General features: G+C 35.1%; 1 protein-coding gene across 1 annotated transcript in view; it reads left to right on the top strand.

Moving 5' to 3' along the window:
* The window catches only part of LOC108735099 (T-box protein H15), a 167,054-nt gene that overhangs the window by 146,915 nt on the left and 7,140 nt on the right, over nucleotides 1-12,999 (top strand). Inside the window, exon 4 of the mRNA XM_018466921.1 lies at nucleotides 4,888-5,123. Within this exon, the coding sequence (XP_018322423.1) occupies nucleotides 4,888-5,123 (236 nt within the window). The remainder of the gene's footprint in view (nucleotides 1-4,887; nucleotides 5,124-12,999) is intronic.

Consider the following 12,999-nt stretch of genomic DNA (forward strand, 5'->3'; position numbering starts at 1 on the left):
AGTAATCGAAGCTGTAAATGGTTATTTTGAGGAGCTTGACGAATCAGTCTATAGAGATGGCATTAATAGACTGGAACACCGCTATGAGAAATGTATCAGCCTTGGAGGAGATTATGTTGAGAAATAAAAAAAAAAAATTTTTAAAAACCTTGTTTTTCTTGGTCAGGCCGGAAACTTATCAATCCACCCTCGTAAATAACTGCATTGTCTACTTTTATCTATGTATGTTTTAATTTTTTGTCGGTATAATCATGTCGAACAATAAGCGGCAGTGATGTACTGGTAAAACGGAACGGCGAATATATCGCCTTATCACTTGTTTGGTGTTTTGAGAAAGCCGATGTTTTTTTTTTTTATAAATCCCGTCTCACAATAGGTTATTAATGTTCGGATGCAATATACGCGGCAAGTGCAGAAAATGATATGGCTTAAATATATGTACAAGAAGCGACAATTTGCGCAACACCTGTATCTCAAATCGTACCTATATTGAATGTAATTTATTAAGCGTATATTATTCAGTGTGCCACGGCTTTTCAAGAAGAGTAGATATAACAAAATTTTAAAAGTGAAGTGATAAAAAATTTCAACTGCAAGATAATGATACTGCACTTAAAGATTGGATTCGTTTATAACAAATAAGAAAAATCGATATTGTTTTAAGCGCATGGGTTTATGTGGACAAGCAAGGAGATACATTAATGTGCAGATTTATGCCACTACCTTACGATAGACAAAAATGTAAAATTTTGTCAAAAATGACAAAGTTACTTTATTGAGCTTCGTGGAGCTGTAAGTAAGTAAAATAATTTTCTTTTTAATTATGAATTTCTTGAACTTATCGGGTGAATATAATTTATTATTTTAAAACTTTGATTTTGTAAACAAATTGAGTAATGATATCAGCTTTAAGTAAAAAATTCTGACTACCTATTTTATTAAAATTTTCATTTTTTTCTTCATGCATTGAATATAAAATTTGAAAATTACGTAGAATTTTATATTATAAATGAAACTGTTTTTTCTGATTCTAAAGTTATTGTCCCTGGTAAATACACGTCAAGATACTGTAAGAAATTGTGGGAGCATAATGCGGTATTATATTTTGGATATTTTGGCACTGAAATTCACGCCTGTGAAGCCTAAAGTATTTGAAACGACAATTTTTTATAAATTAATAGAAGGTACTTTGCAATAGTTACAGTGCATTTATTAATATATTATATTATAAATATATAACTTCTATTGCAGGCATACTTACTAGAAAGTCTTTGAAATCGACAGATGATTTATCAGTTTATCACCTATAGATATTATTAAGGCTATATCACTGCCGCTATTGGGGTGGTGGACGTTCAGCCCGTAATAAAAAAAAGGATGATGGAAGTCTAAACATCGATGTTTAATGTTCTCTAATATATAAAAATGTTACTCTGCATATACTATACATATATATGTACATAGCGTTAGGCACATTGTTTTCTATTTCCTGTATTGCGTTTTATTTAATATATGTGTAAAGTATTGCTTACAATTTTTACTTATAACCTACATCCCATTTTTTTTTATGAGTGTAAATTCAAATAGGAAAACCTCATTGGGTAGATATTAGGATATAATTAAATGAAGGCACAAGGGCCTAATGAGGAAGCCGCATTAGGTCCGCATAACCCAATATTCGTATGCCACATTTCCTAATTACAGCCTAATGTTGCCCTAATGAGGTTTTCCTAATTAGGCATTTTTGGGGGCATGCGTTACGTTCGTGATTAGGACCTAATGCGGTTTCCGCATTATGCCCTAACGCGGAATTAGGCATGCCTAATGCCAACCTCTTGACTACCGAACTCTAAATTCTAGTCGGGGCATTTTTTACATTTTGGTACTGATCGGAATCATTATACAAGGTGACCGACGGTCCCGTCGATCACAGTTACAAAGATTAATTGACAGGCAAACCAGCAAACCTTTCCTGACAAATCAGGTCCGTAGTGTGAAAATGTATTAAATAAACCCATAATTGTACATAAACATTTATTAACTACTATAAGTAGATATAACAATGCAAAAAAAATGGAAAACAAACTAAAAATGTAGAATAACATATTTATATAAGTAGTGGATTAAAGGAAAGTATTATACTTTCTTGACAAAATGCTTTGCTGCAAAAGATAAATGAATTTGAAATTTATGCTCTTCACCATTCACCATCACCACAATTTTCCTCCACTACTATCTGTTGACGCCTGGTTTGACGAACTTTGTTGTTTTATGATTAAAACTCACGTTAGTTTTTTGATGTTGTGTTTATTCAAACTTGCAACTTAAATAAAAAAAAATGACACCTTTATTATTTTAATCGGTTTTAGACTTATCCAGACCCCTAGAACATGGGTCATCCCCTGGCTTTCCTTTTTTTACTTTTTCCGCTTACGTCTCGAAGGACACTTCCCACTTCTCAAAAACATAAAGAGGGTATTCCTAAATTGAGTGTCGTGGGCGATAACGTTCGTCACTACTTGACAATCAGAAATGAGAGGAACTTATATATCAGCACAGGAGACGTAGAATGTGAATAGCACTTTCCATATCTTTGTCAAAAACTAGTGAATAGTCACAATTTATTTCTGTGATTACGCAGTTTTCCGTGATCTATGAAGATTTCCATAAGAGTTTTAGCTTTGTTTTGTCGAGGGTGAGAATTTATTCTTCTCAGGTCTTTGACAGCTACATTTTGGTTGTATTTCTTAGTCTCTTACAGTTCTGAAGCGGCGGACATGCCGACTTCGGAAGTTTCTGCTTTTAACGGGGCTATTGCAAATATCAACAATTAGTTGTATATCAATGGCGTCTTGTTGGACACTATAACCTGAGACTTAGTTTCGAGTCGATACTCTATTGATAGTTTAGTGGAAGTCCTATAACAGCTTGGAGCTTGTTAAATGCCAAACCTCTAAGGATGAAAGCACTTTTACAATCAGTGCGTATATAGTAATGAATATCTGTTACCACTTCGACAGTTATAAATGCCAAGTTCACTCTTCTCCGTCTTCTTAGGCCTATTGGTGAATCATTGGTCACCGTTATACGTAATGGAGTGAGTGAGAAATCGTCTTAATTTGTAAGTTTGGGAGCATATCAATATCAATATCAATACCCCCTGAGATTATATAGTTGGAGAGTTCAATAGACCTTACCACTTTACCCTCTTTCTGTGTCCGTTTAATCGTATCCCTCTAAGCTAAGGTAAATGGGAAAGCTGTCTTATGAGCTTACATCAGTCATCATCAGAAGGTCATCAGTCCTAAGACTGGTTGGACACGCACCTCCACTCTTTCCTCTTTCCTATCTTGAGCTAATCTTCGCATTTCCCTAAAACTAGAACAACCCACATCCTTAACTATTTGCGAATAGTAATTTAATCTAGATCTACCGCTACCCTTTTTAACTCCCTATCTGCCTCTAATATGTCTGTTACTAGACCTTCATGCCTAAGAAGGTGTCCTACTAACCTATCTTTTTATTGACTTCTATACAGTCTTCTGTTTCCCTATTCTTTCTAATATCTCTTCGTTTCTAACCTTCTCTATCGGCAGTATCCTCATCATTCGCCTGTAACACCACATTTCAAACGCTTGTAATCTTTTCTTTTCCGTCGTCCATGTTTCGCACCCTTACAGCGCCGCGCTCCAGACGTACACCTTTAAGTACCTTTTTGGAATTTCTAAATTAACCGTTCGCGAACATAGAAGTGACCCTGCGCTATCCTCTGTTTTATATCCCTACTATTCCTTCCGTCCTGACTTATTCGAGTTCCTAGATACCAAAAATCAGCCAAAAAAATTTTTCGTCTCCTATCTTCATATTCGCTTTTTCCCTACTTTTTGTTTTCCCTTTCATACCACTATTTTTCACATCAATATCGCTGATTTTTTTGTGGAGTCCTGATGAGGCGTATACACACTAGATGGGGAATGGCTCCCTATAAATTCTGGTCGGGCAGTAGAATACATTCAGACGTTTCTATATCTGAACTGTAATAGAGATCACAATTAAATATGACAGTAATTTGTCTGTCTTTTAAACCATTGTGTTGAAGTGACGGATTAGGTATGAATAGGATATATGTAGATAGTATATGATGTAGTACGACGAATAGAAGGATATGCGTAATTGATCCGCACGCAATCTCTCAATTATGTTACCATATACCTGCGGTTAGCATCTTTAAGCGCTTGTCTAACGAAAAATAATTAAGTATATTATAATTATTAATGGAAATACAGTGTAAACTCTATATAACGACACTTAACGGACTGAACATTTTTCGGCGTTATAAAGAGTGGTCGTTAAATGGAGAGAAATAAAAGATATTATTTTACTATTCTATAATAATATGCATTTACCAATATAGTACACATTTTGCACACGAACATTATTATTCATACATTGCGTATAGCCTGTTATCTTCGTCTGATGTTTTTTGCTGCTCCAATATTTTAATTGTATTTTGTTACGTATCTTACTCATATCTTGAGATACTGCTGGATCAATTTGATTATATAAAAAGTATTTTTTTAATAGTTTCGCTGCATCAAGTGCTTGTTTGATGCTTGGTGGAGGGACAGGATCGTCTTCTTCAACAACGTACACAGCTGCAGTTCTTATCTATTTCGGCAACTTAGAAAGTACTGCCTAATGATTTATAATTCCGCATTGTTGTCGTTAAATAGAGTGAGCATGACGCTATATAGAGTGTAATATTATATAGAAAACAATGTAAACCAACCATAGTCAAGCAATTTCGACGTTTTAAGAAGTTTGTTGTTTACACTGTACTTCACTGTCAAATTATCAAGTAGGACTCAAATTTTCTCTTAATTTCAGATAGTACTAAATTCCATGCATCGTTATCAACCGAGGATACATTTGGTAAAATGGCGGGATCATGCTGGACCTATTACGGATCTTGAACAGGAACAATACAGGACGTTCATATTTTCGGAAACGGTCTTCACAGCAGTAACGGCATACCAAAACCAACTTATCACAAAACTGAAGATTGATTCGAATCCATTTGCAAAAGGTTTTCGGGACTCTTCTAGACTCACCGATTTTGATAGGTAGGTTCTTAATTAAATGCTTGTTGCGATTCAACTAGTGACAACCTGAATTTTACTTGCCTCAATAAAAAATATCGGTATGGAATAAATTTAACGCAAAACTGTTGGTTTTGTTAAACAAACAGAATCCACACTATAGAATCTATTACAATCATGTCCGTGTGAAATGTGAAAAGATTAATAAGGTTTCAGCCAGTTTTTTGTAGACCCAAAAGCAGTAAGAGAAAATCTAACCTGCAGTAATTTTAACTGCTGATAGTCTCAATCAACGATTTTACTCAAAAATTTCTAACACTGCTAGCCATGTGGATAGTATCACGATGAAATTTTATTACGATGCTTTTGGTATTACTTACAATTAGTACCATATATGCATGAACGATCTTGTGAAGAAAGAAGAAAAGAAGCCTTACCTTTTGCTTCCAAAAATTGAAGCATCTGCTCTAAAACTTTGCTTCTAAAAAAAGGAATCTAGGTTTACGACAACTTTTCTCGGTCTTTTCAACTTTTTTTTTTCGTAGCTGCGGATCAGATAGCTTGTAATCTAAAAATTTATGTATTTGTAGGACTGTTTTTGTGTTAAAATCTAAAAGGACTTGTATAAGTAATTTTTAGTTGTGTGGTCCCAGTGTTGTGTTTGTTATAACTGATATGATGCATTTACGTACAAGAAAATACTACAAACCAAGACGTACACCACGAGAATCAGATTTTAATATGTTACTTAGATTTGAGGAGAATGTTGTGTGGTTGACGGACTACTTTCTTGTATCCCGAAACACGTGAGTAGCCGTGTCACCTGTGTAGAAAATGAAAATATTTCTGCGTTATTGTGCGAAACCATTTTAAATTTGGTTTCAACACTGCACTAGTAAATTAGGAACGTATTAAACAAATAAAACAAACAGCTGTCACGTAATTTGTCAAAATCGGTAGGGGCTAATCTGTACCTTTTACTTTATTAATTCGAAGCATTTCCTTGTAAGGAAAAGGTATAGATTATAAATACAGATGTTTTATGTTTATAAACACGGTCAAATATCTCGGTGGCGAGTTGAGAACCGAACATAAGTATATACTTTAAGGCAGTTTTCAAAGAAGTACAATATTTGAAGTTTTTCCTTATTCCTACCAAATGTGTGCATTTCGTCACTCTTAACGATTGCAAGTTTATATGATGCATTTTCTTAACAACTTCAAATCATCAAACAAAATTTCTAAAAAATGGATTATTAAGTATCTAGGTATATATATATAGCTATCACTATAGGTACTATTGAGAAAGAAAATATTTAATTTTTTTTTTAAGCGTTTATCTTACCAGGTGATGCGTTATTGTTTGTGTTCAATGTCTGTGACGTCATATTTGGGGGCATACACATTTACGGATACATAGTGATTAATCACTGGATAAATATAAAAATCTGAACAAAGGCTTTCACGGCCGGAATCCATAGTAGAATGAAGATTCGGGCTATAGGTTCGTGATCTAAGTGAACTATTCTGTCCACACGTTTCGTCGGCTACCACTATAAAAATCTGAATTATACATAATACATAATTTTAATAGTTATTATTGTGTACATATAAGTAGTTTTTAGACTTTTCAAATTATTTCAAAAATATTTGCTACTTGTTATCTAGTGGTTGGTTTAAAAGTATTTTAGAAATGGAAGAATCAACTGAAAGCAAAGATAAATAGAAAACGTAAAAAACTAAACGGATTACAGTCCATTTCAATTTGTTAGAATTGTAACCTTGAAGAAATCTGTGCGAAGATAGAAATAATACACAATAGGCGTGAGCAAGACAAAAATAGTTGGAACAAACTTGAACGAGCAGAGCTCTCGATGGGCGGTCTTAGGAGATCGGCTAGAACTGTACAGTACCAGAAGAAAATGTCCAGCAATTTCTTAAAACAAAAATGTATATAAATTACCAATAGAAAACAAAGCAAAAGTTTTATAGGTGTGTAGACCGTTAAGTTAATTCACTTGTTATTATTTTTGGCTGTTTAAATAATTTTGCAAATGGTACTGTACACTTTTGTCTAGTTCTCGCTCGATGATCGGTAGAGAAATGAGCTCCGCAGACAAATATGATTGAATTTGGAATTATGCTACGGCGCATCCTAATAAAGGGAAGGAGCATATCTCTAACTTCTTGAAACGAACAGTACGTATAGTTTTAAGTGTAATGTTTCAATCGCGTCAACTCGCAGCAACGGCAGCGCAAAGACATCAGCAACTGTTATTAGTTGTCGTAGGATACGGTACAGCGCAGCGTTCGTTTCGAGGTTGTTTTGCGATTGTACTAATTGCCATTGTCTTAATTAAAAATTCGCGAATGTAATATATAAATGCTATTGTCGTGTTTGCGCGTTCTCTCGGCCTGTGCGTGCAGTATTTATTTGCAACTGCAAACAAACGAAACCGGGGCTGGTTTATGTCTCACATTTATGAACGTTTATTATTTAATTGATGTCATAAAGTACCTTTTACCGGCTAATTGATTGGGCGTCAAGTAAGAATTTACATTGTCGGGTTCACTTGGTTCGATACGAACAAGGACTGCTGCCCACTTTAGTTTTCCCACCACCACCACCACGTTCATACCATCATCACTGTTCCCATAACTAACGACCCGGTTAAAAAACTACGTACTATTTAATCAGAAATGTGACTGCTATAAATTTATTCGAAAAATTAAAGATAGATAACAATGGTTTAGTCTTTTTCGGAACTATTGGTTGACAATTTAACAATTTTCACTTGATGTTTCGTAAGTAATAGGGTTTGTCGGTTTTTAAAAACCGGTTTTTGACGTGACAACGTCTTATAATTCGATGGAGCCGGCTGCACGCACGAAAAAACATGACTCATGCGGCGTTACCTCGCTCTGAGGCGTCCCATTTAAGGCTTAAAGTGGAAGCGAGAGCGCGGAACGAGCGACAAAGAGGCACAATCGGCCTCCGCGTTCGGCAGCNTCCTCTGTCGGGAAAAAACGAAATGACTCCGAACAACCCGATAGTATAAAACAAAGTCGCTTCCCGCTGTCTGTCCCTATGTATGCTTAGATCTTTAAAACTATGCAACGGATTTTAATGCGTTTTTTTTTAATAGATAGAGTCATTCAAGAGGAAGGTTTATATGTATAATACATGCATAATATTGTAGAAAAACACTGTTAATTTTAGAGGTTTGTAATGTAATGTAAATAAACACATTTTTTTTGCGCTTACATTGCAAACGCTGGCTTAACCCTACGGGATAGATCAAAATAATATACTACGGTATTGTACACCTTAAAAAGGTCTACAAAAAAGTCCGAGATGGTATATGTCTATCTCTTAGGGATAACCCACAATAACCATTTTTTAACCTTTACTTTTTATAAGTAATAATGGCTTATTTACGAAGCGATTTTAAGCAATACAACATTAATCCTTATCCAATTAAGTACTTTTAAATACATTGTGCTTTTAATATAGATCAATATGGCCCTTACAGCATGTAATTTAAATGAATATTTTCGAAGATATTACATACTTAAAATGCAGAGACATAGCGGTTGCNATGCAACGCATTTCCCTCGCTGTCTGTCCCTATGTATGCTTAGATCTTTAAAACTACGCAACGGATTTTAATGCGTTTTTTTTAATAGATAGAGTAATTCAAGAGGAAGGTTTATATGTATAATACATGCATAATATAGTCGAGAAACACTGATAATTTTAGAGGTTTGTAATGTGATGTAAATAAACACATTTTTTTTGCGCTTACATTGCATACGCTGGCTTAACCCTACGGGATAGATCAAAATAATATACTACAGTATTGTACATTTTAAAAAGGTCTACAAAAAAGTCCGGGATGGTATTATGTCTATCTCTTTGGGATAACCCACAATAACCATTTTTTAGCCTTTACTTTTTATAAGTAATAATGGCTTATTTACGAAGCGATTTTAAGCAATACAACATTAATCCTTATCCAATTAAGTACTTTCAAATACATTGTGCTTCTAATATAGATCAATATGGCCCTTACAGCATGTAATTCAAATGAATATTTTCGAAGATATTACATACTTAAAATGCAGAGACATAGCGGTTGCGGCGGTACCGGTCGATTTGTATTATCTAATGACAAAAAAGCTGTGATTGTTGTATATAAAGACATTCTATAGTATATTTTCTATCAGCATTGCACCCGTGCGAAGCATAGTGTACAAATAATACCATTAAACCAATTCCTTAACCCCTATCACGTTGTATTTTTTTTTAACCTCGAGAAGGGGAAATCTTCTAAAGACACCCCTCAAAAGGGAGGTAGTGTCGGATTCACTCCTGATGAGAGCGCCTACCGACTAAAAACCCTCGAGTTGGTAGATCAACCTGGCGGTTATGACTATCGGGAGAGAATAGGAGAAGTTTGGGGAAGGGGAGTGGATTGAGTGGATGATAGGTGAAGAGGTGAGGCAGGGAGGTTAGGGAGATGAACTGCGAAGAAGGTGGCCCAACTCTGAAGGGAAGTATGGGCACTCGCGCTAAAAAGCGAAAAAATTCATTTTCAATTTCTTAACCACTATAAACTACCTCAGGTTAATGAGGGAAAATTTGTTGCTGTTGTCACACCCTTGCCGGGAAAAAAACCCGGGATCTTTGACTTTACGCACCAATGCTCTGACCTCTAAGCTACGAGAGATGACAACAGCAACAACGATAAACATATTATACATATTACGTACGTCACGTCGAACTAATGTAATTATAGGTATTAATACTATATATATGAAACGCTTTGACATTTAATAGTGGTTAATATGAAAAACATTGAATTAATTTTCAATATTTTAACCACTGTTGTGACACCCTCGCCGGGAATCGAACAGCCGGGATCTTTGGCTTTACGCATCAATGTCCTGACCACTCAGCGACGACAGATGACAACAGCAACAACGATAAACCGAATTTATCAGGTCACAGATCTGTCAAATTAAGGTAATCGTATTACGTATTACTATATATATGAACAACAGGTGCCACAATAGCAACAAATTTTCCCTCATTAATCTGAGGTAATTTATACTGGTTAAAATTTGAAAATGAATTTTCACATTAATATTTAAATGTTTTAGTAAGTGAGATTTCATCTATCATTAATTCTGTTAGCTATCAGACCACAATTAAAACATATAATTTATATTAAAATCCAATACCAAGATCCGCGCTTTCGCTTACAGTAAACGGTCATGAATGGTATTATGGACACATACATATATATGTAGGCACTATAAAGATGGGTTTCCACGTTCCACGACAGGAACATGCGACAGGTTGCTTTAGGTAGGCTGAAGTAGCACCTTTAAAGATATCGAATCTCGACGGACTGGATGCGCCATCACGGATCATTCCGCATCACTTCGGGAAGCACCCTTCCCACGCCGTGTTGGCACGAGCTGGTGCGGCCCGGCTTGCGATTTCACCGACCGTAGGAAGCCACCTTAAGCTTTTAATTTTCGTTGGTTTTCATTTTGGTCGATGGATACAACTTATCACAGTTTAAAATTAGCGTGCAACATTCATTCAATGAAAAGTTTCTTTTAAGCAAATGGATTAATTTTATGCAATCTTTTGTGAGACCGGCGTTCTTATTTAATGGTAATTAAAAGGCCCACTTTCGGTAGCTGAAAACTTAGCCCATTAATTTTGTCGNCGATGGCTTGATGATATTATTATGTAAAATGCTACAATACACCTCTCACATTTTTCATTGTCGGAAATTTCGTTTTTCTTTTGATTGACTGATGGGTTTTCCACCTGCACCCAAATGGGTGATGGTCACGGTTCATATTTATATGTATTAAACTATATGCACAAAAAACTTCAGGCGGCTTCACTTTATCTGTTTTCCACTTAATTTTTAAGACTTTTGAACCCTCTCCGTCAATCGAGTAGTTGACGCTATAGTTGCTATTTTGGCGTGGAGCTTTTTTGCCGTCGCCTCCCGGGCTTAATACATTTAAAAAGTGTCGGGTGAAGGACAACATCATCTCTTCAAAAGTATGACGTGATACAGAAAAACTCGCCTCATCTTTTCATATAGATATAAATAGTAGGTAGATAAAGTAATTCAATAAATGCAATTTAAAACGTTTGAAGGGTGTTACGCTTTGTTCAAAAGATTTTGAGGGTTCGGTTAGTTTAGGACAGTTTTCTGTGGTTGAAAAAACATATTCCATTCGTTTACCAATAATCAATAATTTTCTATTATTTTTAATATGGAGGAGCTTTTTCTCCAAAAGCTATAGAAATGCATAGGGTCAGTAATATTCTTAAAGTTGTCACAGCATTAACGAAAATTCGGGGGCTTTACTGCAGGGGCTAATCTTTGGGCTAGAAATTATTAGGTTCCATTTAAAAAGACTTTTCAGGATTTTTTTTAAAGGGAAAATTTTTCCTTAGAGTCGTTGTAGTATCTAAGTAACGATTTCCTGTTCGGTGAAGTGCATATAATACGAAAGTAATAATTAAACCAGACAAATATTGTGGAGGGTATAGTGAAGTAAAGAGCGATGGTTTAGAATACTTTTGCATAATAAACTAAACAAACGGAAATGGTCAGCTTACCATACAGATGCCGATCCCGGCACCCCCATTTATTGAGTTTTATAAATGGTCGGTGTTGTAAATGTTACTTAAAATTTCGTCTTCAGATCTGTTATTAATATTACTCGTCCCAAAATGAGCGAAATTTGACAAAGAGCGAGGTGTGAATAATAAGAGGAAAAAGGAGCAAGATGTTCAATTGAGAGAGCTGCGACAATACCGAACAGCATAACAATTTTTTTTCTTACTAAATACAAAACCTTCAATCTAAAACAGTTTTTAGGTTTTGTTGATTTTTTCAATAAGCACTGAATCAATTTCCATAAAATTTATATGGTATTACCTCTGAAATATGACCTACCAAACAAAAAAGAATCATCAAAATCAATTCATAATTGGCGGAATAATCACGTAACAAACTTTTAAATTCGGTTAAAAAGAAGAAATACCGACAAATAAATGTTTATTTTCTTTGTTTTAAAATACGTAAATGTCAGCATGTTTTTTCTTAAATGAATTATTGTTAGTCTATTTAATAATTTGCACCGAACATATTCGTGATTTTTTACTTGGATAATGGTAAATTTTGTCACCTTGCCGAAAACAAATTTGTCGAGATCGTTTCGGGCGGAGCGGTCATGAAAACAATCAATAACATTGAGACGGAATGATCGCGCGGTGAGCTGATAATGAGAGGCTTGGGAACTCCGCCTACTGCTTCGGGCCGCCGTACCGGTTCAGACTTCTAATTACGGTCGGCAAAAAAAAATAAAGACGGGCGTTGAACAGCAGCTTCGCCTAATAGAAGCAATAACTAAAGTCCCACCGAAAATAATAGTTACACATTATTTATAACTGTTTTACCTCAAAATCTCATTTTTGAAATTGCCTCAGCATAATTTAAAAATTGTACCTGACATTTGGAACGAATTTGTGAGTTTTACAGTTTACAGCCTAATTACCTAAATAAAGCAGATTTCATAGAAATAAATGTTTCCATTTTGATTAAAGGCAGTCGAAAATGTTTTGTTTTATAAACGTTTAATTGAGAATAGGTACGCGATATGAAACTAAGAAAATAAGAAGAAAGCTATACTTCGTTTACTTTCTGTAGCGATGTGACCTTCAGTTTGACCGGCGCAAAGTAGAAAAGAACAGCACTAGGCCAGAAAAGGAAGGAGACAACTCTCGGCCAAACTCTTAACCGGTGAGGAGCGTATAATCCGTACAGTACTGCACGGAAAAATTGACCATTTTATCCACTAC

The sequence above is a fragment of the Agrilus planipennis genome, unplaced genomic scaffold (assembly GCF_000699045.2).
Source record: "Agrilus planipennis isolate EAB-ADULT unplaced genomic scaffold, Apla_2.0 scaffold137, whole genome shotgun sequence".
Classification (NCBI taxonomy): Eukaryota; Metazoa; Arthropoda; class Insecta; order Coleoptera; family Buprestidae; genus Agrilus; species Agrilus planipennis.